This window comes from Leptodactylus fuscus, chromosome 11 (assembly GCF_031893055.1).
Source record: "Leptodactylus fuscus isolate aLepFus1 chromosome 11, aLepFus1.hap2, whole genome shotgun sequence".
Lineage (NCBI taxonomy): Eukaryota > Metazoa > Chordata > Amphibia > Anura > Leptodactylidae > Leptodactylus > Leptodactylus fuscus.
This window is the reverse complement of record NC_134275.1, coordinates 42465398-42490776: the sequence shown is the minus strand read 5'-3', so window position 1 is coordinate 42490776 and position 25379 is coordinate 42465398. Positions and strand designations below refer to the sequence as shown.

Here is a 25379-nt window from a genome sequence, read left to right as displayed (position 1 = left end):
CCTATAGACAACTGAATAGCTGAAGCAGTCATTGGATGTTCCAGCAAACAGGACCACAGAACTTAGCTTCCTGAAGACTTTCTGATAATTAATTATTTCTGTTGTGGTCCCAAGAGACAGCGGCGATACCATATGAGCGATTATCAAGTCTATTGTTGAGCATAATTTGCCAATGTTTTCATCAGAAATGTGAAAGCGATGTTTTTGCTTTTTAGTTCCTGGGAAAAAGAAGTACGGACACATTCAATATTATCAGCTTTATTATTCAATGCATTACAACTGCGTCCAGCCTGAGAAAAATCCATAAATCTTCATTATACAAGGTAGATCTGAGAGGTCCAGTAATTGATAAGGACCTCAGGGAACCTCAGCTAGATCAAGATGGCGGACCATGAGGACCTGAGCCTAAAGCTCAATGTACTAGATTAGTCCCTGATACCTTATAATGGTCAGACTCTTGATTCATGGTGTATCACACTTCAGAGTCCACATTTGCCATTTTGTATATAACAATTTCAAATTTATTCCCAAAAATTTACAGTTCTTTTCTAAAACTCTCAAAATGCCAGTTCTTTGCATCCTTTAATAGGCGCCTCTTCACCGATTCCAGCAAAGTTGGATTTTTTTTCTCTAGTCCTCACCATTCCTGAGCAATTGGTGAGGTTACTTTCAGCACCCAAAATGCTAATCATACTCCCTACTGTCAAGTGGGCAGTCTAAAACTACTTGCTCAGCTCAGGACTAGCCACCTGACAGTGGAGAGCCTAATTAGTTATACCAGATACTGAAAGTAACAGCACTGATTGCTCAGGAATGGTGGGGACTACAGAAAAAAAAATTCCAACTGTGTCAGAATTAGTGGAGTGACATTTATTGAAGGATAAAGAGTTGGAGTGGATGGAGGTAGTGAAAGGTCCTCCTTCAAGTGGTATTCCGGACAGCATATCACTAGGTTATGCTACCACTTATTAAATGGTGACAGGTTCAATTCCTGGGACACCTGCCATTCCTGAGAATGAAGGGGCTGCAGGGCTGGTTTCCCGTTGTGTTATCTACTAAATTTTCTCTGGACACCACACCCCGCAGCTACCTAGATGAGCTGAAAACTACTACTGTCCCAACTGACAGTATGGCTGTGGGCACTGCTGTACAGGGGAAAACACTGAAACCAGCATAGAGCCCCCTTCATTCCCAGGGGATCACAGATATAGGATTCAAGGTTACAAGATGGAAACAACTCGATATATAAAATTATATCTGTGTCAATATTGGTTGAGTTTTGGGTTACAGATCTTCTAACAGAAGAAGTTCTATGCTTGTATACCCATGACAACACTTCCTATCCCTGTGCTTAGGCAAAGTGACACAGCAACGCAGAGTTACATTTCCTTGCCGTCTAGAAAATAAACTGAAATCTGACTAGTTGTTTCGAGGGATCAATACCCCTGCGATAACAATGAGCTACCAATACACGGATGTGAGAAGTGTTATCATAGGGACCCCAACAGACCTCCTAACATTTCAGCCTTTGGTAACACAGAAAGAATGCAATTTATTGTTCTATTTATCATTTTGCCGTCGAGAATAACTTTCCGAAACCGCAGACATTTCATGCAAATGTAGATAAAGCTGAAAAGTCTCTGGAGAATTTTCCTTCAAGTTCCCATTGTTAGATCATATAATTCTTGTCGCAAAATATACTGTAATAGATATATTAACTCCTTCATTCATGGAATCTTTGGTTAGAAAATAGAGATTTTTGGTTTTGAGCGACTTAAAAATTAAAATAAAAAAAATAAAAAAAAAATCAGACGAACATAAAACAACCTGACCCAGGATCAATAAAGTCTTGGGTAGATTCTACACGATCACTGGAAGAGCTGGTGAACTTCTGTCATGAATATTGTCTGTGTTCGCTTAGGCAGCACTTAGCAAATGCAAGAGGTTTTTTTTTCCCTTGTGAAATAGGGCTTGTTAAATAATCGATATCCAAAGTCCATCCTTGCTGAGCACAGAGCGTAGGACACAATCCTATCTTATTAGTGCAAAGGAGCAGGAAAAAAAAAAAAAAGGATAAACTTCCTCCATAGCCTCAGCTTTCCCAGAGTACCCCATGGTTGGCCCATTATAAATAACCAGCCATTTAGCCTCTGAAGAAAGTAGAACAAAATCCAAAAAAGACAAAAGTGACAAAGCGCTTTTATTTTAGCGATCAGTAGAGGTGACATCAGTCAATTCCCATGCACCTTGATGGCACATCACAGTGATAAGCCCTCAATATCTGTCCTGAGACAACCTATTTTTTGGATATCTTTCCCATCATTCCTTCGGAAAAAGCCTAGATTTCCTTTTCTTCCTTTTCAGAGGCAGTGACAACTGTGCTGTGCACATTTCCGGATTAGAAAAATAGTTGTCAAGCCTATTCAGCCACTGTCATGACAAATAACACAAGCTGATAAATGATTGCAACCTATGCAAAAAGTTTTGCTTCTCCGCAGGTGACAGAATTTTCACACCCAACGGAAGGTTTTTCCTTTATGTAGTTGACCTCCGCTAATACCTTGTTGACTCTATTTACCAAAATAGTTTCATACCTCGACAAGCAGTTGTCTTTTATCAGGAAACTCCTGTCTAGGTCTTTTTGTTTGGGTTCTCTGTAATGACAAAGTTTGGCAATGTTAATCGGAACTTTGTAAGAATCTTGGTACGGATTCTTTGTAAACACAAGAGGAACATGGACCGATACGGTCTCAACGCTCCTGGGGTTTATGATCATCTTCGTAGGGTTGATTTCATTGGGCAGGTTGGGTTCCCGGTATTCATGGTGGAGGATGTTAACCCCGGGGACATCGATCCATTCTTTAGGAGTCATAGGGTTAGTCTTATCTTGGAGAGTGGTTGGAAAGACATGGTTTTCGAAGATGAAAGCATTCAAGCTTGGGTCTGTATTAAGAAGATATTCAATCATTTCTGGCCAGTCTTTGTGAATTATTGGGATGATCAGCTCATCAATGTCATTGAGGGCTATGTATTTACTCCTGTACATGTTGCGATAAATGCAATCATTCAGAGCCGCAGTCTGACCAAAGTAGTGGAGATCTCCTGGATGTTCTGGGTAGTGCCAGCCCTTGGAAACATTTATGAACGAAGTAATGGGCCAAGAAACAAGTTCTACAAATTTTAAGGCCATGTAATAGGACAGAATTTTCTGCATAGATGGGCTAGAATCAGTATGGTAAATGACGACCTTCTCGGCACCCAACACGCGGTACATCTCCATTGACTGAATAAACTGGAGGACATTGTTGTAGGCCCCAAACATTGCCGAAATGCAAATAAGGAAGTTATACTGGAATTTAGGCTCTAGTGCATTAATCTGTTCATTATTTTGTTGAATTTTTAGGAATATGGGCGCAGAGTCATCCTTTAGGTGGAGAGATACGTATTCTGGATCTCTGTCATCTTCAATGTTGCATAGAAGATCTGTTGTTCCGTAAGGGAAATTAAAGTGGTCAGGGTGGACCTGATGTACCGCAAAAGTTACTGAGTTATTATAGTTACATGGACAAAATTCACACAGCAAAGAATCTGGATCACTTCGATAGGTTATACCCAAAATCCGGACAATTCTACTACTTCGAAAGTCCAAGTAGGCTGATACCAGGAAGGTCCTACTATTGTTGACTTTGATGATGTTATCTTTGGTTGCATTGCATTTACATACTGGCTCTTCTGATACGATTGATTTGAGGAGGCTAAAGGCCAAAGAACCCCCAGGCAAAGCAAAATTTACAAACAGGATAATGTATACCATGTAAACCAAGGTGAAGATAGCAAAAATGAGAGAAAAGACTTTGCAGAGTTTCTTGAAGGACGCACATGGCTTCATTCCTGATAGATGACCAAGATACAACACTTTATATTTTCTTCTTATCTTCTGCCATTGAAGAGTTTTAGCCTACAAAAATAAATGACACATGGGTAAGTGCTAAAATTCATATATCACTATCTAATATCATAGATAAGAGGCATACACATAACAGCATATAATGATGGCCATTGACACAGTCCCTTTGTTGGACACATTTCCCACAACAGATAGTGGCACCACTAAACAATGCATTTCAGCCCAAGTGCCTCTCTACTGTCCAACTGAACCACACTCACAGATTCTGGTGATACATTTCCTTTCAGAGTAGCTCCCACTAGTGGAATGGCAGGTACTGAATGCTAGGTTTTTACTGCAGCAACCCGTGCAAGGAGATGTATGGCATCCTTTGGCTGGAGGGTCCTGAGGATTAGACCCTCAATTTCCAATTACTATTTCAGCGGTTGTCCACTACTACGTAAGAACAAGAGCATTTCAGGAGACCCACCTTACCATAATCTCAATATGCAATAGTGGAGGTCTAGAAGACAGTCGCTTTTATTGCAGTAGTTAAACAGAAATCTAGTGGTCTAATAGAGGGCTGAAGAAGAGCAAATCTACAAGTTAATGATTGTCAACTCCATTGCCTTTTTTTTTGTTTATACAACCATGACACTGATTTCATATGATGTTGTAACTGTGACACTGCTTCATTACACATTGTTCTACAACTGGCCAAATTTCTCAGAAATTACACTCTGGCTTTGAAGCTCAACCCTATATCAAGGTTATTTTCAGAATTTTCACTTACATCAAGCTAGACTTTAATGTAACTTTTAAAGGACCTTTCACCATCTCCACCAACTCAAGCTCTTGTTATCGTCTAATAGCCATCCCTCTATTGATCGCAGCACAGTTAGAATTTTTTCTTTAACCCTCATCATTCCTGAGTAATCAGGGAAGTTAGTTTTGGTGCCTGATATGCTAACTAGACTCGCTGATGTCTAGTGGGTGGTGTCAGGGAGAAGCAGGCAATGGGTGTGGATCAGAGCTTTTACAGAGTCTGCCTCTAATTGGAACTCTGAGTCTCATCCTCCCCTCGCCTGCTTCTGCCTGACACCACCCACTAGACATCACAGAGTTTAGTCTAGCATATCAGTCACCAAAACTAACTCAGGAATTATGGGGTCTAGAGACAAACTTCCTACTGCGCTAAAATAAGTGGAGAGGTGCCTATTAAAGAGTACAAGAACTTGAGTTTAAGAAGTTGGTGAATGAGTCTCTTAAGGACTCTAGCCATAGGCATTATCTAACTTTAACTCATCTCAACTACCCTATCAACAAGATACAACTAGTCATCAAAAAGGAAAAAAAAATTAAAAAAAAATCTGCCAAGCAGAATGCAACCTGATAGATCCTTAAATATTTTCCAAGGGCTCTTATAGACATGATACTGTCAAAATCCACCATAGCTGGCCAGAATTGGTTAATGTTTCACAACACTAAACATTGAATTGAAGCAAATACTACACAGCCTTCCCCAAAAAAAACAGGACTGGACATTGTGTTTTTTTGGTTTCAGCAATGTTTCAAAGAAGCAGCTGCCCGCCCATTATTGTCAACCAGACTTTCTGTTTCTTTCCAAGAAACAATTGACACGTCAGCGCTCAATACAATCAGCTAAAATTAATTTTACAATTAAACTAGTTTGAAGTTATATAATTCTACTCCTCAAATACCATTGTATAAAGAAGCTAACATTCAAACTCCGTTTTCTCCCTGCAGCAATATTTTTTGGCATAACATTTCTCCCTCAGCAACCTGGCCTCAGGGGTAGATCTTAGTACTTGAGTATTTTAGTCTTCAGACAACTATTTCCACTTGACACAATAGACCAGAGCGGGCTTGTGCCTGAAGGAATGTATCCCGAGGGCGTAAATGCTTTGATAAGACTTAAAGAGTCGAGCACATCAGATTTTTTTTTTTCCTTCTAACGTTGTTATTTTAAGCTTGAAACCCTCAGATTTTGGAGTTAGGCCATGATTTTGTTATGATTGGGCCCAATGCTTCCAACTCTAAAATAAATACTAGGGATACAGAATATGAACCATCCACAGCATCGGGCAAAGAAAGCAAATTGGTCTTAGCCATTTCAGAAGTTTCTGGAAATCTAAAATAATAGGAAGTATAAAATCTAGAAATATCCCTGTATTTGTTATTGTGCTCTATTATTAAATGGAGCGATTACATATAGTAATTCTAAGGCTAAATCTTAAGAATAACAAAGTTCAAGTGAAAATGTAAAATTCTTGAAATGTTTTGATAAAATGTTGGATTTCTTCCAGTCTGGAAAGTAGCAGCATTCTGCTGTCGACAGATCTGTTGTTCCTATTATGTTTCTCTTTAGTTGGCTGAGTTGAAGGATAAATTCAGAAAACACAAAAAGCCTAGATACAATAGAGAAAAAAAAAATTAAAGAGATTGCCCAGTGGTGGAAGGGAAGGGGGGAGATGCAATTTTTGAAAAAGTTCTTACACGGTAGAAAAAATAGGAAAAGTAGCCATACTTGCTTCACCAATCAGTCAAAGCTCCCATTCCTATGTTGCCCATGGCAAGGGACACTGGCAGCATATGTGCAGGTATTTTTGGGGACTGAGAAGGTGCGTGTTGCTATTTTTGACTTTTCAACTCATTCTGTGCCCTAAAATAAGATGCTGGACAACACTTTCTTCTAGTAATATCTTTCAGCAGCAGATTGATGACAGATTCCTTGGAAGCAGCAGATATTTTCTACAGGTCTTAGTAAAGAAATTAAAATAATATTGAATAAAAATACAATTGTGTATACATATTCCCATGCAGATTGCGTTGTCATGGTTACAGACTACAACTAAATCCAATATGTAGTCTGATTTTGCAGTCATTTGCTACTTACAAAACTGTAGGCATTTATAAATGTAAAGTTTCTTAATTTTGGATTTCTACGCACCTTTTACAGCAGCTGAGATACAGATTAAGCTCATACTACACTGTGCGGTCGGGCAGTCCTTGTCATGTTGCACCAACATGGACGAACTGAGAGTGCAAGACCAGGTTGGGTGATGAAATAACTTCATACAAGTACAACACCTAGGCTTCAGGAGATCTGGTGGACAATGGCCTGGACCATATCACGTGCCAAATCAAACAGTTAGCCTATTCTGATTCCACGTTGCAGATTGTCCTATTTCTACAACAAGGGCAAAGTCTTCAATTAAATATTAAAGGATTTTATTATAATGCAAAAAGGCCAATACAAATTATACATATATTAAAAAAAGTTGTCCTGGAATAGAAATACATGGCTGCCAGGAATGGCAATACACAATGTATCGCCTACTGTAGATGACCTGCAATACTACCGCCAACCTATGGATAGGTGTGGAGCTGTTCTTTTGGAAGAAAGCAGTCATGTATTCTAATACTGTATTGCTACTCTTTTAGTGCTAGTTATGCATAGGGAAAATATGGTGCAGCCTCAGGAACTGTATTATACAACTGACACTGCTTTCAGTGTCCTGGGTCAGAGGAAACCCTGTTCTCAGCCATTTAAAGCCTTGGCTGCTGCGGTGAATTAGCTTATAGTGCATAAAAGGAAAATGTTTGTTTTGGTACCGTGTTAGCCAGTGGTTATAAAATATAAAAAACAAAAAAAACTTTGCAAGTCTTCAGTAGGTGATACCTTTTTTAATGGCTAACTCATAATGATGACAGAATATGACGTTTCGAAGCTTTCCTCTGAGCTTCTTCTTCAGATATAACTAAAAACCACTTTCTAGAGGCTGCATATTTATGTACAACAGGACACAGGGCTAGAATTACAGGAGGGAGGGGGGAAGAGGCTTATTACTATATACTTATAACAACAAACAATCAATTGCCAGATCCCTCAGTTCTTATCTTAATGGCTGTCTTAATGATGTGTATAAAAAGACATAAACCCACGTGAGATGTTCATCCCATTGTCCAACGTCTGGAATAGGGTCATGGCCTTGTACTCATAAATCAGTCGCTGTTTCCTTGATTTAAAGTTCCCTTTTAAGATCAAGATTTTCATGTCATTGGTGATATTATGATCTTCCTGGCAAAAATGACTTGGCACGGGAAGATCAGTTCTCTGTTGTTTGATTGTATGGCGATGTGAATTAATTCTCATTCTGAGTTTCTGACCAGTCTCTCCAACATACAGATTTTCAGTGGAACATTTGGTGCAAATGATCAAATACACCACATTAGGTGTGTTACAGGTGAACGTACCTGGGATTTGATATTCCCTGTTAGAGTTTGGTATCTCTATCTTGTCAGTGGTCAGTATGTGCGGGCAGGTTTTGCACCTCTTCTGTCCACATGGAAATGTTCCTTTGTTAGTTGGTGACAGTGAGCTGCTAATAATCATATTCCTGAGGTTTGGTGGCTGTCTGTAGCATAGGAGAGGGGGGTCAGAAAATATGGATTTTAGACGATTGTCTTTTTGCAGTAGTGGATGTAATTTGCGTGTGATTCCTCTCAGCGTCTCCAGGTGGGGGTTGTATGTGACAACCAGGGGTACCCGAGTGTTCTCCTGTTTGGTATTGTATTTTAATAATTTTAATAACTCCGATCTTGGTATCCTGGTGGCTCTGGTGATTTGGTTATCAACTGTTCTTGGATGGTAACCCTGCCTCAAGAATGTGTTTTTGAGGCCCCCAAGGTGTTCGTCCCTATCTGCAGGGTTTGAACATATGCGATGGTATCTGATGGCCTGGCTGTATACAATGGAGTTCTTTATGTGTTTAGGATGAAAACTATCCCATCTTAGGTACGTAGGGCGGTCAATTGGTTTCCGATACAGCGATGTCTCAATTTTGTTGTCCTGTATCTTGATGACTGCATCCAGGAAGTTTATTTCGGAGAAGGAGTGATTGAGCGTCAGGTTGATGGTGGGATGGAACTGGTTGAACTGTTCATGGAAGGTTTTCAGCTGTTCCTCAGACCCGGTCCAAATGATTAGGATATCATCAATGAAGCGATAGTAGGCCCGAGGCCTAATGGTGCAGGTGGATAGGAAGTCACTCTCAAGCTTGGCCATGAAGAGATTAGCGTACTGTGGCGCCATTTTGCTCCCCATTGCGGTGCCGGTCCGTTGTAAATAGATGCAGTCACCAAAGGAGAAGTAATTGTGAGTGAGGATGAATTTTGTCAGTTTCACCACCGATTCAGCGTTCATACCTCGCTTTTCCATGAAAAACTGGCAGGCATTTATACCGTCCTGGTGTGGGATGTTGGAGTACAGGGATTCTACATCCATGGTGGCTAGGATGGTTCCATCTGGAAGGGGACCTATAGTGGATAGTTTGTTTAATAGGTCTGTAGTATCCTGTAGGTAGCTGGCTGTATCCTTCACTAGGGGTTTCAGAGTGCCTTATAGTGCATGTGAGCCATTCCACAGAGAATGTTCCATCACATGATGCAATCACGGGGTGTCATGACATATGGGCACCTAGTCAAGACCCACAAGCCTGATATCGAAAGATTATGAAGATAATCTGTTTTCCCTTAGCCCAAACAGCGGCACAACATGAGGTTTTCCTGCCCCTGTGTACTGTTTAGGACAGGTGGAATAAGTTTACTTAACTAACAAACAACCTCCCCCTCCCCTATATTAGGTCAGAGAGACCTCTCCCCCCCCCCCCGTGTTAGTCACAAGAATAATTCATCTTCCTTACAGACAGTAAATCTGCATAAAGGGAGGGAGACTTGTGCCGCTGTTTGGGCTAAGGGAAAACAGATTATCTTCATAATCTTTCGTTCCCCCTACGCCAAACAGCGGCACAACATGGGGATCTAGCAAGAAAATATCCCATTAGGGAGGGAAACTCTGAGAGGCTGAAGCCAAAATGGTACGGCCAAAGGCCACTGCATTGGAGGTGCGCCAGTCAAGCCTATAATGCTTAGCAAACGTCAGGTGCGAGCTCCAGGAAGCTGCATTACATATTTGGTCCACCGAGAGGGACTGCCTTTCTGCACAGGAGGCAGATATGGCCCTGGTAGTGTGGGCCTGCAGACACTCTGGAACGGGCAGGTCTTGGGTTTGTAAAGACCCAATAATGGCTTCCTTTATCCACTTTGACAGGGTGACTTTGGAGGCCTTGTTACCCTTATTGTGACCAAATACGTTTATGAGTAAATTCTCTGATTTACGAAAGGGGCTTGTCCGCTCCAAGTATATACGCAAGGCCCTCACCAGGTCCAAGCTACCTGTTCTGAAGTAGGGGAAGGAAAGAAGGAGGGTAGAGATATCACCTGGTTGATGTTCTCAGGAGTGGGAACCTTGGGTAGAAACCCACGGACAAACCGCAGTTGCACCCTGTCAGAAAAAAATTGAATATAAGGCTCAGAAGCTGATAGAGCCTGTAACTCTCCAACCCTTTTGGCGGATGTTATAGCCAATAAAAATGTTACCTTAAGTGTGAGGTATCTTAAGTCTACCTCAGACAAGGGTTCAAAGGGTGGTTCACACAGTCCTTGAAGCACCGAAGCTAAGTCCCACTGCAGGACTGGAGGTTGCACTGGAGGGCGGAGCCTAGAGGCCCCTTTCAAAAACTGTTTGACCAGAGGATTTTGAGACAACCGAGCCCCTAAGTGAGCAGACAGTGCCGAAACATGCACCTTTAGGGTGGCCGGAGTTAATCCTTTGTCCAGGCCACCTTGCAGAAATTCCAGGATTGTTTCAACAGCCGACCTGTCGGCCTGATTCTCTGTGCACCATTCCTGATAGATCCGTGAAATTCTCTGGTAGCTGCGGTTAGTAGAGTCTGCTCTTGAACTGGCCAGTGTCCTCAGGACGGCCTGGGATAATCCTCTGTCTCCACAAACGGTGCGGTTAACCTCCAGGCAGTGAGGTTGAACCTGTCCAGGTCCTGGCAGAGCTGACCATTCAGAGTTACCAGGTTGTGGACTCGTGGAAGCCTCCAGTAGGTCCCTAGACTCATTGACATGAGGTGGGTAAACCATGCCCTTTTTGGCCAGAATGGCATGATCACTATTGCCGATGTCTGGTCCTGCCTGAGCTTCACCAATACCTTCGGAATCATTGGAATTGGAGGAAAAATGTAAACTAGTTTGAACCTCCATGGTATTGACAGGGCATCTATTGCCAAGGGATTGTCCTCCCGGTAGAGGGAACAGAATATCTCTACCTTGGCATTGTATTGGGTGGCCATCAGGTCCACCTCGGGGAGACCCCATCTCCGTGTAAGATGATGAAATACGCCTGGATCCAGCAACCATTCGCCTCTCGTCGCTATGCCTCTGCTCAGCTGATCCGCTAGGACGTTGAGTTGTCCTCTGATGTGTACCGCCGACAATTGGGATATGTTGTCTTCTGCCCAGGTGAAGATGCGGTCTGTCACCTCCATAAGTGAGGGGGATCTGGTTCCCCCTTGTTTGTTGACATAATGAACCGCTGTCAGGTTGTCTGATCTTACTCTCACCGCTGCTCCCTTTAGATAAGGGGAAAAGGCCAGGAGGGCGCGGTATATTGCCATCAGCTCGCGCCAGTTGGAGGAGCGGGTCTTCTCCAGTTGGCTCCAGGTACCTTGGGCTAGGGTCTCCCCCAGATGCGCTCCCCAGCCCAAGAGGAGGCATCTGTGGTCAACAGGGTCCAGGAAGACTGGGCCGTGGACCTCCCGTCTTTGAGCTGGGACCACCATCTTAGTGATCGACGGGCCCTGATGGTTAACTGGATAGGCTTTTGCAGTCCTCTGGGACTGTGGTTCCATTCTCTCAGGATCTCGGCTTGAAGAGGGCGCATATGCCATAACGCCCAGGGAACTGCCTCGATGGTCGCGGACATTAGCCCCAGGACCTTCATTGCTGTCCTTATCGTAACCTTCCGGGTGCGGGAAAGGTGTAGTACCGCCAGACCAATCTTCTCCTTGCGCGGAGAGGGCAGGGAGATCATCATACTGAGAGAATCCAGACTGAAACCCAGGAATTGCACCCGGGTGGAAGGAACCAGAACTGACTTCTGCCAGTTCACCAGCCAGCCCAGCTCGGTTAGGAAAGCCACGGTGATACTCAACTGTGTGGCGAGAGTCTCCTTTGACTGGGCTTTCAGGAGCCAGTCGTCCAGAAAAGGGACCATGAATATCCCTTGGAGACGCAGGGCGGCTACGACCGGGGCCACCACCTTGGTGAAGGTGTGGGGGGCCGATGATATACCGAATGGGAGAGCTTTGAATTGGAAATGACAGAGTTTCCCGCCTAGGCGGACGGCAATCCTTAGGTACCTTCTGTGTGGGGCAAATATAGGTACATGGAGATAAGCGTCCCTTAGATCTAGGGTGACGAAAAAATCTCCTGGCTGCAGAAAGGGAAGGACCGACTTGATGGTCTCCATGCGGAACCGCACTCTGCAGATATACCGATTTAGGTATCTGAGATCTATGATCATGCGCCAACCTCCGGACGCTTTTGGGACTAGAAACACTGGGGAGTAGACTCCCAGCCCCCGTTCTTCCATAGGTACCGGTTCCAATGCAGCCTTGTCCACATACTCTTGTATGGACTCCTCCACATGAAGTTGTTTGGTGCCCTGAAGAGGGCGGGTCCTGACGTACTTGTCTGGAGGTGGAGAAGCGAAGCTGATCTTGTAGCCGCTGTGTATAATGTCGAGGACCCATGGGTCCCTGATATGTCGGGACCACTCTGAGGTGAAAGCGGAAAGGCGACCCCCTACTGTCGCGGGAGCGCGGTGGGGAGGGCCGAAATAGTCATATGCCTCTCTTCGCCTCCTGGGAGGCGCCCCGACCTCCTCCTCTGGGTTGACCTCCTGAGCGCCTTTGAAAGCGACCTCTCGATGTTCCCCTTGAAGGGCGGTAGGTCCGAAAGGAACGCTGGCCCCTTCCACCAGACTGGGGGAGGCACTTGCCCTTGGAGTCTGCCAACCCCTCCATTATTCTGTCCAGCTCTCTCCCAAACAATCTTCCGGCCTCAAAGGGGAGACTGCAGAGGGTAAACTTAGAGGCATTGTCCGCCCGCCATGGTTTGAGCCATAAAGGCCGTCTCGCGGCCGTAGATAAGGCCATGGCTCTGGAGGCCAATTTAGACTGATAGAAGACGGCCTCGGCAAGATAATCCACCATAAGATTGATGTCCGCTATGGACTCCAGCAGCTCGTCCCTGTGGGTTCCTGCATCTGTCTCCCTTTGCAGGTTAGCCAAATCGGACTGGAGCTTGGTCACCACTTCTCCTGCCGCGATGCTCACGGAGGCCTGTGCCGAAGAGGCGGCATAGATTCTCCTCAGGGATCCCTCCGTCCTCCGGTCCATGGGGTCCTGGAGATTAGACCCGTCTTCCGCAGGGAGAACCGTACGTTTAGACAATTTGGCGACCGCCATGTCTACCTTAGGTGGAGGTCCCCAAGAGCTCAGCTGGTCTTCAGCAATGGGAAATAGGCCTCTAAATCTCCTGGAGGCATTGAATGCCCTCTCAGGCTTCCTCCATTCAGCCTCCATCCTCTTTATCACCTCCGGAGACGCCTTGAAGGATCTAAGAGATCCAGAAGGGCCCTCGCCCGATTCAGCATCTGGGTCCTTGGCCCTGACCACTTTCAGGAGCTTGGGAACCTTCTCCAGTGGGAAAGAGGCTTTTATTGGTTCTTCCGGGTCCTCTCCAGAGGATACCTGATCCACTATCTGCAAGCCCTCCAAGGACGGAAGGGATAGCTGCGGAGATTCCAGTCGTGGTCTCTTGCCTAACTGGGAAATGGAGGTCTCCAGTTTCTTCATAGACTCTCCGACAAACTCCTTCACCCATCCTACGACATCACGCAGTGAGGTCTCCTCTGAGGGGGAGCCTCTGCACCCACGGCAGCACTGATAGGCATACCCATCGGGCAGCGGAATACTGCATTTTAAGCATGCCAGCTGCCGGCGCTTCGCGGTGGACTTTCTTGGCAGGATATCCCGGGTTGAGGAGGAAGAAGACATCTAGCAAGGCAAAAGACAGAGTTAAAACCTGTGCTGGAAACTCTCCCTCCCTCCCCCCCCCTGCCTGCCCCAGACCTTAAAGTAGTAGGGAACTGACTCCTAGTATCCTACACAAGATACAGCGTGTTCCAGCTTGAGTGCGAGCAGTCAAGCACTCAGCAGCAGGACAAAGGGGCTTTTAAAGGCAGGAGGGAAGAAAGGAGGAGGGACAGGAGGGGGAAGGGGCGGACACTACTACAAGTCCCACCCCCCCTCAAAGAATGCCGAAACTGCCCCAAAACCCCTAAACAGGGGGAAGATAGGGGCCTCTCTAGAAGGAGGGGGGAGACTCCCCCTCCTAAACCCATAATAGAGCCGAACACGCCGGCTCTACTTAACCAAAGGCCGGGCCGCGGCGTGAGGAACCTCTGCGCATGCGCGGCGGCCCGGCCGAGTGCGCCGCTTAATCCGCCCGCCGGGAACTCCCCCTAGCGACAGGAAGTTCCGCCGGCCGGAAGGCCCTAGAATCCCTTTAACCAAAAAAAAAATAAAAAATAATATAATAATAATAATAATAATAATAATAATAATAAATTACAAGTTAAAACAAAAAAACAGACAAAACCGCGCTGGAAGGCATCAGAGCACCAAGAACAGGAGAGTATGTTTTGTGTCTTTTTTTTTACCTCCCCCAGCCTAATAAAATTAAAAAAAAAAAAAAATTAGCCTGGACAGCCCCTTTAGGGCTAGATCACACGGGGGCAGGTGGGGCGAATTTTTGCACCGGGAGTGACGCGTCACTCTCGGGTCAAAACCCGCCTGCCACGTCCGTCGTGGTTGCGGCTTCCCCCTCGAGGCTTCCCCCTCCTCAAATGAATGGGCCGACACCGAAGGTTGCTGCCGCCTGAAGAAAGGGCAGTTCGCTTCTCTTTTCCGCTATCGGCAACATGCCGATAACAGAAAAAAGAACACTAGTGGTCTCCATAGACCACCATTGTATGGAGGTGGATTTTGAGGCGAAATCCGCTGTCAAAATCCACCTCCTTGCCCCCATGTGAACTAGCCCTTAAGGTCTATGGGAGAGTTTTCTAGGCATGCTCTGTGTAAGGAGGTGAGGGAGATATGCAGAGTCTGAGAGGCAGGAACCACATTTATCAGACATTCATGGCATATCCTGTGGAAATGCCATAAATGTCCAATAGAGGAATTAAAGATCATGCTTCTCCATTCAATATAGTAACAGTAAGTTCCGGAGCACCCCTAGTGGTGACTGCAGACAGAACAGTCTAGAACAGACACGTTTTCGAGGACTACCCATTGATGACCTATTGTTAGAATGTACAGTAGGTGGGGTGGAGATTGTCAGCCATCAGCAGACAAGGGGATGCAGAACTGAACGATAGGACACATTCAATGTTATCCAGACTCTGTAGCGCATACATGTTGTGGTGGTCAGCACTGCAGACCATTTAAGGGACTCTTGATGAATGTGGTTCCCAAGTGTTGGACCCCCACCAATCACAAGTTCACAACACAGCAGATTCCCTGCACCTCCACTATTATGCAGTACAGGAAATTTTCAAAAGTAGCATTTCCCTAACACAACACTGATAACCACTGCTGAAACAATACTGCACAATAACTCTGTGGTTTGCAGCAGATGACTTCTCCTATTTAACCCAATAGCAAATGTTTCTTATGTAGGTTCTTATTTGCATACTAAGAGCTGAAATTACCCTCAGCCGCCCCCTCCTGCATTGCACGCTGGCCTGTGACTAGGCTTTACTTCTCTCATAGAGCGGCAGCTTCCTGCTCAATCTAATTTAAACATCTATTTCCTGCCCTATTTCCTCCTGTCAGAAGATGGTACAGAAGGTTTAGGATCTGCTCCATTGTCAGACTGGCAGAAATGCAAATACCTGACATGTAAGACAAAGCCCATCTGTAATGATAATCTCTGCATTTGTATACAGGGCCCTTTAAAACAGAAGTGTCGTGCAATAAAAGGGGTCCTCTAGATATCAAAAATAATATAGGTGTGGGGGGATTCAAGTAGATAACTCCAGACCGTATGTACTTGAAGGGGTTATCTGGGACTGTGATATTGAACTCCAGTCAATGGGGTCAAGTCTACTGTTCATATGGCCATGAGGATAGGCTGATAATATATATCGTTAAGTATAGTAGAGACTTTGTGGTTTCTCATGTGGGGAAAGGGGAGGGGGAGCACATCCAATGAATGTGTTTCCTAGCTATTATTGTTTCTATAACAGCATCCGCCAATAAGCTTATGACTAGCGCCCCCCCCCCTTCCCCCCCCAAAAAAAAAGCATTAAAGAGGACCTGTCACCAGGCCTGCAAAGTCCAATGATCGGCGCGGTCACCCTGAGCATTCTGATGTTTAGTTTATCCAAATCCATTAAGCTATTCCAAATATACAAGCCCTGTTAGTGTTGATGCATATTAGGGTCTACTAGCAAAGTGGGTTATTATGGTAATGGAGAGTGCCCCCCATTCTGTCATCCCCTAGAACTCCCTATCAGGGTATTATGATACTGGAGAGCGCCCCCCCAGTCTGTTATCCCATAGAACTCCTTATCAAGGTATTATGATAATGGAGAGCGCCCCCCCATGGATAGTGGCTCTTTGACATGCAGCCAGTTGGGCGATTCAACACAGTAAACAAACAGCATAATGATCATTTTTCTTGTTACATGCCCTTTGGATATAACTACATGTGTGTATGTGTAATACCAGCCAGTGCCAGCACACGGGAATGTATTCTGTTTATAAGGCGGCAGATGGTGAAAGTGTATATATGTAAAGGACTGATAAAGAAAATCTTCCTTATGTAGATATCTGCAAATAACAGTCATGAAAACAGTAACGGTATCTACTGGCAAAACTGTACAGGGAAAGAAAAAAAACCCCAGTGGCGCCTCACTGACCTTGCACATCCAAGGTAAAGGCCAATCTTAATAAATTTCCTCCATACTGAATGGTAAGGCTATGTTCACATGTGTTGTCAAAATCCAGGTCAAAATCAACAATAATCTCCATCCCATGCACATGAATGGGGTTTGTGTGACCCAATTCACATGTAATGGAATGTTTCTGCAAGGATTTTTGACGCCAATGAGGAAGTTGGGCGAATTCCATACAGTAAGGCAGAGGATTAGCCCCACTGAAGGACAATGTACCTAATCCTTTTGTGGATTTCCAAGCAAGACCAATGTTGTCTTAGAAAAAAATTAGGGCTGTTCTAGACAGCACCCTACATGGCCGACTCACTTAGCTACATCAACATTGACTATAACTATTGCAATCTGGCTTCCCGGCCCTATTGGGACATAGTAAAAAGTCACATTATATCTCTGAGGATATTGCACACAGTTTAGGGTACACATACAGCTTAAATAACCTTTCCTCCCAACCCCTTCATACATACACACGGTGGGTTCGACCAGGGCTCCATGTGTTTTTAAAGGGGTTGTCCAGCAATTATTGTTTTATGTTCTGACCTTAGAATAGACCATAAATATATGACTGGTGGAGCTGACAGTCTGCTCCTGCATAGATCAGCTGTTTGAGCGTCCACCCAGTCTCGTACTATACAGATACAGAGCCTGGAAGTAGCTGGCTCTGTACTCTGTATAGTGGCTGGGGGCTGACACCGCAATGGGAGCAGAGCTGCAATACCAACCAGCTCCATGCACTGTATAATACACAGATCAGTGGCACCTCTGATCAGGATAGGCCATAAAACAAAAATTCCTGGACAAGCCCTATAGTGGGGAGATGGGGGGATAGAGTGCCGCCATACAGTTCTCGCAGCAGCTTATCACACTGACATCATCTGTCAGGGGAGAGTCTGGAGACCCCAATACACATTATGTGGTTGACTGTTACTGCCAAAAATACTGTACAGTAATACTCCTGTATTCAGTGTTCATATGGGGTTAAGTTAGGGCTAAGCGGTGACTTTGCCTGGGAATCCTGTCGCATAAATTACTGTATTGTAAGTGAATGGAGCTACATTGCAACTAGAAGTCACAGCGTCATCAAGGTCGCAATAGGACTCCATGGGAGTCGCATGGTGACATGGTGATCTTTGGTTGTGCAACAGGGCTTATAGGCAAAGCTGTTGTATAGCCCTAGCCTAATAATTCAAAACATTAATGTGAAATATATGGACATGTCAGACAATGATATCACTGTACCTCCGATTGCCAGAACCCCTAGAGATCTCCTAACAATAGAGGACATAAAAGGATCCCTTCCCTGCAATCCATACTGATTATGTGCATATGATGTCAGGGAATGATTTATAGTGGACTTCCCCTTTAAACTAGGTTTACACAAATTAAACTGTAATCTTAATATTTCACAATATTACATTTTTTGTATAAACGAAGGATGACAAAACACAAACAACGATTTCCTAAGAAGGCAGCAGGCTGGAAACTGCCAAAATCCTATCTTCTCCAATTCTAGATTCTGCTATCAGTGCTACTTTGGGAATAACCAACAATGTAGAACATAGCTATGGTGGCCCCGCTTCACTATGACCGACAACAGCAATCGCAGAACAAAGTTTATGAATATTTCTGTCTCTATTGTGTGCCATGTGTCTTCTGTAATGTACAAAGTGGTGAACACATAAAATATGTCAAATATTTGCCTTAAGGCCCCGCCATTCCTAGTTACGCCACTGCAGACAGTGATGCATAATCTACTGAGTGATGTCATAGGACAGGCATAGTACACACAGTGATGTCACAGTACAGGGATAATGCACACAGTGATGTCACACTACAGAGATAATATACACAGTGATGTCACAGTACAGGCATGATACACACAGTGATGTCACAGTACAGGGATAATACACACAGTGCTGTCACAGTACAGGGATAATATACATAGTGATGCCATAGTACAAAGATAATACACACAGTGATGTCACAGTACAGGGATAATACACACAGTGATGTCACAGTACAGGGATAATATACATAGTGATGCCATAGTACAAAGATAATACACACAGTGATGTCACAGTACAGGGATAATACACACAGTGATGTCACAGTACAGGGATAATATGCACAATGATGCACAGTAGAGAAATAATGCACACAGCGACTTCATAATAACACAACTATTGTGTAAACATAATAACACAACTGTTGTGTAAACATAAGCCCCATTATGTCAGCTACCCTCGTAGTTATGTTGTATGGTAAGAATAAACAAGGGAAAAGTGGGTATGACTGTGAGCAGTGGAGGGGGGTCACCTAGCAGAGCAGCAGGAAGAGGGGACATGGTCTTACTTTCGCTATAGAGCCCTTCATCACTACATGTCCTAGGGAGAAGCCCATATTTTGTTTATTCTTCTACATATTAGGTGCAAGTTGGACATAAATTAAGTTAAAATAATTGCAAAATGATATAAAATATGGAAATTTAAGGAGAAAAATTCTGTATTCATCAATTAATTCATTTACCATAATAGCAGTGGCAACCCCTTTTATTTATAATGAGCTTCCTTTCTCCAGCATAGACAGAGTTAAATAATACAATTTTGGATATCTACAGCCTCCACAAGGGGGAGCAGTGGAACTTACTGCATACTATATGCCCTATACTCCCCCTAGTGGTGGCTGGACGCAGAGAGAACATAATATAACCCAATGTCTATGTGGATTATTTGGAGCTCTAGAAACATAAAAGAGCTCTGATCATTAGAAAACATATTGCCCAGAATTTTAGACACTTTTCTATAAATATAGGCCAATTGTGTTCAAGACTAGACAATCACTTTAAGAATCCTGGCTGGACCAAGAGTTGCTTAGCCCTTAGGTTACAAGAATGTACCGAGGAGAAGCGATCTGTATACTTGTAAGGTGTTCAACTATGTACTGGCATTGTGCAGCACAATACATGACTGGCATCTGGGAATACCTGATGTTAATATTCTGTCCTAAATGTATTTAACATGTTGTTCCGCTCCTTGTAGTATAATAAAATAGGTTTCACTTGGATGATGGCTCTGGATTTTCTGCCAATGTATTAATCTAATTTCAGCACGGAGCGGACACAGAAACATCTCACTTACTGGTGGAAAAACAGCAGTCGCTGAGCTAAAGGTCACTGAGTATGTACACAGCCGAGGCTGGAGGACTGACTCACAGGGTATTCATCTCTATTCGGTCTACACAGTTCATACATAGCATATACAGTCCTATGAAAAAGTTTGGGCACCCCTATTAATCTTAATCATTTTTAGTTCTAAATATTTTGGTGTTTGCAACAGCCATTTCAGTTTGATATATCTAATAACTGATGGACACAGTAATATTTCAGGATTGAAATGAGGTTTATTGTACTAACAGAAAATGCGCAATATGCATTAAACCAAAATTTGACCGGTGCAAAAATATGGGCACCTCAACAGAAAAGTGACATTAATATTTAGTACATCCTCCTTTTGCAAAGATAACAGCCTCTAGTTGCTTCCTGTAGCTTTTAATCAGTTCCTGGATCCTGGATGAATTGTATTTCTGAACATGTTTTAGTAAACAGCTAAAATAACAAAACTTGTGTCACTGTCCAAATATTTCTGGCCCTAACTGTACATGGTCAACATGGGAAAGACAAAGGAGCTTTCCAAGGCCATCAGAGACAAGATCGTGGAGGGTCACAAGGCTGGCAAGGGGTACAAAACCCTTTCCAAGGAGTTGGGCCTACCTGTCTCCACTGTTGGATGCATCATCCGGAAGTGGAAGGCTTATGGAACTACTGTTAGCCTTCCACGGCCTGGACAGCCTTTGAAAGTTTCCTCCCGTGCCGAGGCCAGGCTTGTCCGAGGAGTCAAGGCTAACCCAAGGACAACAAGGAAGGAGCTCCGGGAAGATCTCATGGCAGTGGGGACATTGGTTTCAGTCAATACCATAAGTAACGTACTCCACCGCAATGGTCTCCGTTCCAGACGAGCCCGTAAGGTACCTTTACTTTCAAAGCGTCATGTCAAGGCTCGTCTACAGTTTGCTCATGATCACTTGGAGGACTCTGAGACAGACTGGTTCAAGGTTCTCTGGTCTGATGAGACCAAGATCGAGATCTTTGGTGCCAACCACACACGTGACGTTTGGAGACTGGATGGCACTGCATACGACCCCAAGAATACCATCCCTACAGTCAAACATGGTGGTGGCAGCATCATGCTGTGAGGCTGCTTCTCAGCCAAGGGGCCTGGCCATGTCGTCCGCATCCATGGGAAGATGGATAGCACGGCCTACCTGGAGATTTTGGCCAAGAACCTCCACTCCTCCATCAAGGATCTTAAGATGGGTCGTCATTTCATCTTCCAACAAGACAACGACACAAAGCACACAGCCAAGAAAACCAAGGCCTGGTTCAAGAGGGAAAAAATCAAGGTGTTGCAGTGGCCTAGTCAGTCTCCTGACCTTAACCCAATTGAAAACTTGTGGAAGGAGCTCAAGATTAAAGTCCACATGAGACACCCAAAGAACCTAGATAACTTGGAGAAGATCTGCATGGAGGAGTGGGCCAAGATAACTCCAGAGACCTGTGCCGGCCTGATCAGGTCTTATAAAAGACGATTATTAGCTGTAATTGCAAACAAGGATTATTCCACAAGATATTAAACCTAGGGGTTGAATAATAATTGACCCACACTTTTATGTTTAAAATTTATTAAAATTTAACTGAGCAACATAACTTTTTGGTTTGTAAGATTTATGCATCTGTTAATAAATCCTGCTCTTGTTTGAAGTTTGAAGGCTCTAACTTATTTGCATCTTATCAAACCTGCTAAATCTGCAGGGGGTTGAATACTACTTGTAGGCACTGTATAAGTCTCTTCCATCCAGCGAATGTTACCTGCTATTTATTTTGATTAGATCTTTTTAGCTTAGTTCTTTTAAGCCAGAGCTGTGATATGTCACTATGGTTTAGCTCCAATGACTAGTCTGAGGTAGTCAGAGTCACGCCCCCATTTCATCACTACTCTGCTGCTGCCTGTACCAATGATGAGGCGGGGGGGGGGGGGGGGGTCTCAGACTCACTGTAGGTAAGGGCTGCTAATAGGCTAAGCTAAAAAGCAGCCCAATCATTTCTCCCAACCGTCCTTAATCCAGCAGGCCAGTTCCACATTCTGGACGCACCAATTTCAGCTGTACCTGCTTTCTCAGGACCCAGATACAATTAAACTCAACCCTGCAGTGTGGAACTGACTGATACAGGTAGACGGTGACGTGGTACCTGCTGCGCTGTACTGCAGACAGCACAGACCAGAGCAAAGTCATTCCTCAATTACAATTCCTTGTTTTATTTCTAGGGCCACGATTTCTTTCTGGGGAGGAGGGGGCATTAGTCTATTATATTAAACTGTGGGGAGGCACAACGGGACATCACGCTGTGTGAGGAGGCACTTCGGGACATCACACATTGTGGGGAGGCACAACAGGACATCACGCTGTGTGGGGAGACACTACGGAGACATCATGTAGTGTGGGGAGGCACTACAGGGACATCACATTGTGTAGGTAGACACTACAGGCAAATCATATTGTGTGGAAAGACACTACGGGGACATCACACATTGTGGGGAAGCTCTACAGGGACATCACCTTGTGTAGGTAGACACTACAGGCACATCACAACGTGGGGAAAGACACTACGGGGACATCATACTATGTGGGTAGACACTATGGGATATTATACTGTGTAGGGGCACTATTACTGTATGTCACACATAGAGAGAACTATGAAAGTGTGGGAGACACAAAAGGGTAGTATTTCTGTTTTGGTAGACCTTTACTATGTGTTACACATAGGGTTTAATAACATGGCTTAACATCAATATAGTGGATAATAAATTATTCTCATCATTTTCTTTTGGCCCATACGCCATAGTTTTTGTGGCTGTGTGTTCGTGCCGTAGAACCGGACACACAGAGCTCATCCTATACTATGAATATCACAAACAGTACAGCGATACCAATCCGTGTTCCATATGTTCTGTATACTACACACAGCCATGTGCATGGGCCCAAAGACTGGTTTACGATCAGGTGACTTTAGAGGGATCTTTCAGAAGACAGGGGAGAGCCTACAGTGCAAAGAGGTTTGGGCACTATATGTGTAGGGACCATCTCAAGGGCACCTGTAAATACTGCACCGGGGCAATAAAAAGTGGATTTCTCAGTCATGTAACCTGCACGACTATGACCCGTCCTCTATATAGTGCTGTCAGAAATTCAAGTAAGTCAAAACTCCAGGCAGACTCTTCAAGGGCACCTACACTTTACTAAAGTTCCTAGACAGAAGATTTCCTCATCTACCTAAATAAACTGTGATCTTTACATACATAGACATCAATACAGACTGATGAAGGAGCTTCCTTTGCAACCAATCCCCACTGAGAGCCCAAAAGCCCCATAAAAGAGAACCCCAATGCAGAAATTTTATAAATCATCACTCCCTCACCTTCGGAGAAAGTCCCTAGCCGGTGAGAAGAGATGTTGTGCCAGGTCTACGTACTGTCCCCATATAATCTGTCACTATATGTCTCCTATTATTACGCCCCTTATTAACGACAACCCATTTCTTATCTCTTGGTTAGTAAGCAACATCCTGTGAAAAAAACGTTCAGAATGAAAGTAACACCTGCTGGGCATAAAAAAAACAACACATCGAATCACAAAAAAGAGGATGTGAAAACCGCAAAGTATATCAAACATTTACGGTACTTCTACATCTCATAAAATAAAAGTGTGGACATATACCATAGACTTCACAGAACCGATATATTCATGAACCCAATGTCTAATCCAGCATCATAATGGATTGACAAGTGCTTAGAAAGCTTGTATTATAATTCAGAGCTGTATTTACAATTCTGCTGGTTGTCACTGGAAACAGACAACAAGCTTGTTGTCAGACACGCCCCTAAGAGCTCTGGGCCAGTATACATACACCACCAGCAGAAGGGATGATACTTTACATCTTATCTATATGGAGATTTTTTTTTCTACATGGAAATTCACATTATAAAATCCACATTTCTGTTGCGATTTTGACTGTTGTGTTGAATTCACATCAAAATCTGCAGAATATTTTTTTTCTAGTCTATGAGGACTTGCCGTTAGTTTTTCCAGTATCTGGTATTCAGATGTCAGTTACCAAAATGAATATGACCTGAAAGCTTCCGTCTGCATGAGACCTCATTTGCATATCCTTTTTCCCATGATCTATTTACCAAGTGGTGTTCTCCACAAGGAGATACAGTACATCTCTTAGACCCTCATAGATAGACAAAGGATTGGGCTACCAGTGTAGTGGGTTTCTGAAGCCAGGCTGATGTTTCAACAATGAACCACATTTACTAAATCCTGATGCTCCCCCAAAGGGGCCAAAAACGTGCCTTATCTTTTGCAAACTGTGGCACATCTCAGCCAATGGTTGCCACTTTTTGGGGAACAGGAAACTAGGTTGGCCAAGGCAGCCCCTATCTATCAGATTTACTATAACTCTTAACAGAAAACTTAACATGAGCTAAGTCACATATCTACGCTAGTTCCTGTCTGGTGTAGATGGGAGATCAAGCGCACCACATTCTGTTGCACAGTCCGTCTGAAATCGTCAGACTGAAAATTCCTGCATCTAAAAAAAGTCAATGGTGTGTGCCGCGCTCCATATGTAATTGCTAATATTGCAATCTTCCTGTCTGTTGTGCCAGTTCCCCAATAGAGCAGAACAACGGATAGTCAATGCTAGAGTGCACCAAGTATAAGAGGCCAGAGCCTCAGTAATTCTGTCAGGGGATTCAAGACCATCATTGGAATCACCAATCTTAATAAATTCCTTTTACAGGGAAGGGAGGTTGGGGAAGAGGGTCCATTCTCACCATCTTGACATAAGTCCACATCGGCTAATAAATCACTCTGGACCTGGGGACATATGGAGCCATGAGGTTGGGGAGACATGGAGACATATGGAGCCATGAGGGTAGGGACACATGGAGACATATGGAGCTGTGAGGGTGCTATTCCCTGGTGCAGGGATGGCCATTGAATGGAGATTATGGAAAATGAAAATCCCCACCTTCTTGGGATCAGTGGGTGTCCCAGCAGCTGTATGTCCACCGTTCAGACTGTTAAGGTGTCTGACTAACGGGACATAAAAGTCTAAAACTGAAGACTGCCTTTAACCACCAATAAAAGCTCATCAAAAAGTTATTTTTGTGTTTTTGTCTGTCACACAATATTTTGTCATCACCCCATGTAAGCGATGCAGACAATCCCTTTAACAAAAATATTATCAGCAGATAATTAATCCGTAGAGATTTATTATTTCAAGGGCTTTGGATCGGGGAGCGGCTGCTGAGAGGGGCTCTGCTCACTTATCAACACGGCTTTCTGGAAAGTTCAGGGCTTTTATTCACACAAGGCAGATAAAATGGGATGACAATAGCACAGGAGCCGGTCCTGGCCGCT

The 25379-nt window shown here is 44.0% G+C and overlaps 1 protein-coding gene across 1 annotated transcript in view; it reads right to left on the bottom strand.

Annotated features, from left to right (window-relative positions):
- Positions 1-259: 259 nt before the first annotated feature.
- Positions 260-25379, bottom strand: part of LOC142184851 (beta-1,4-galactosyltransferase galt-1-like) — a 48376-nt gene continuing 23256 nt past the window's right edge. Inside the window, exon 2 of the mRNA XM_075259960.1 lies at positions 260-3958. Within this exon, the coding sequence (XP_075116061.1) occupies positions 2471-3889 (1419 nt within the window). The 5' untranslated portion in view covers positions 3890-3958 and the 3' untranslated portion in view covers positions 260-2470. The remainder of the gene's footprint in view (positions 3959-25379) is intronic.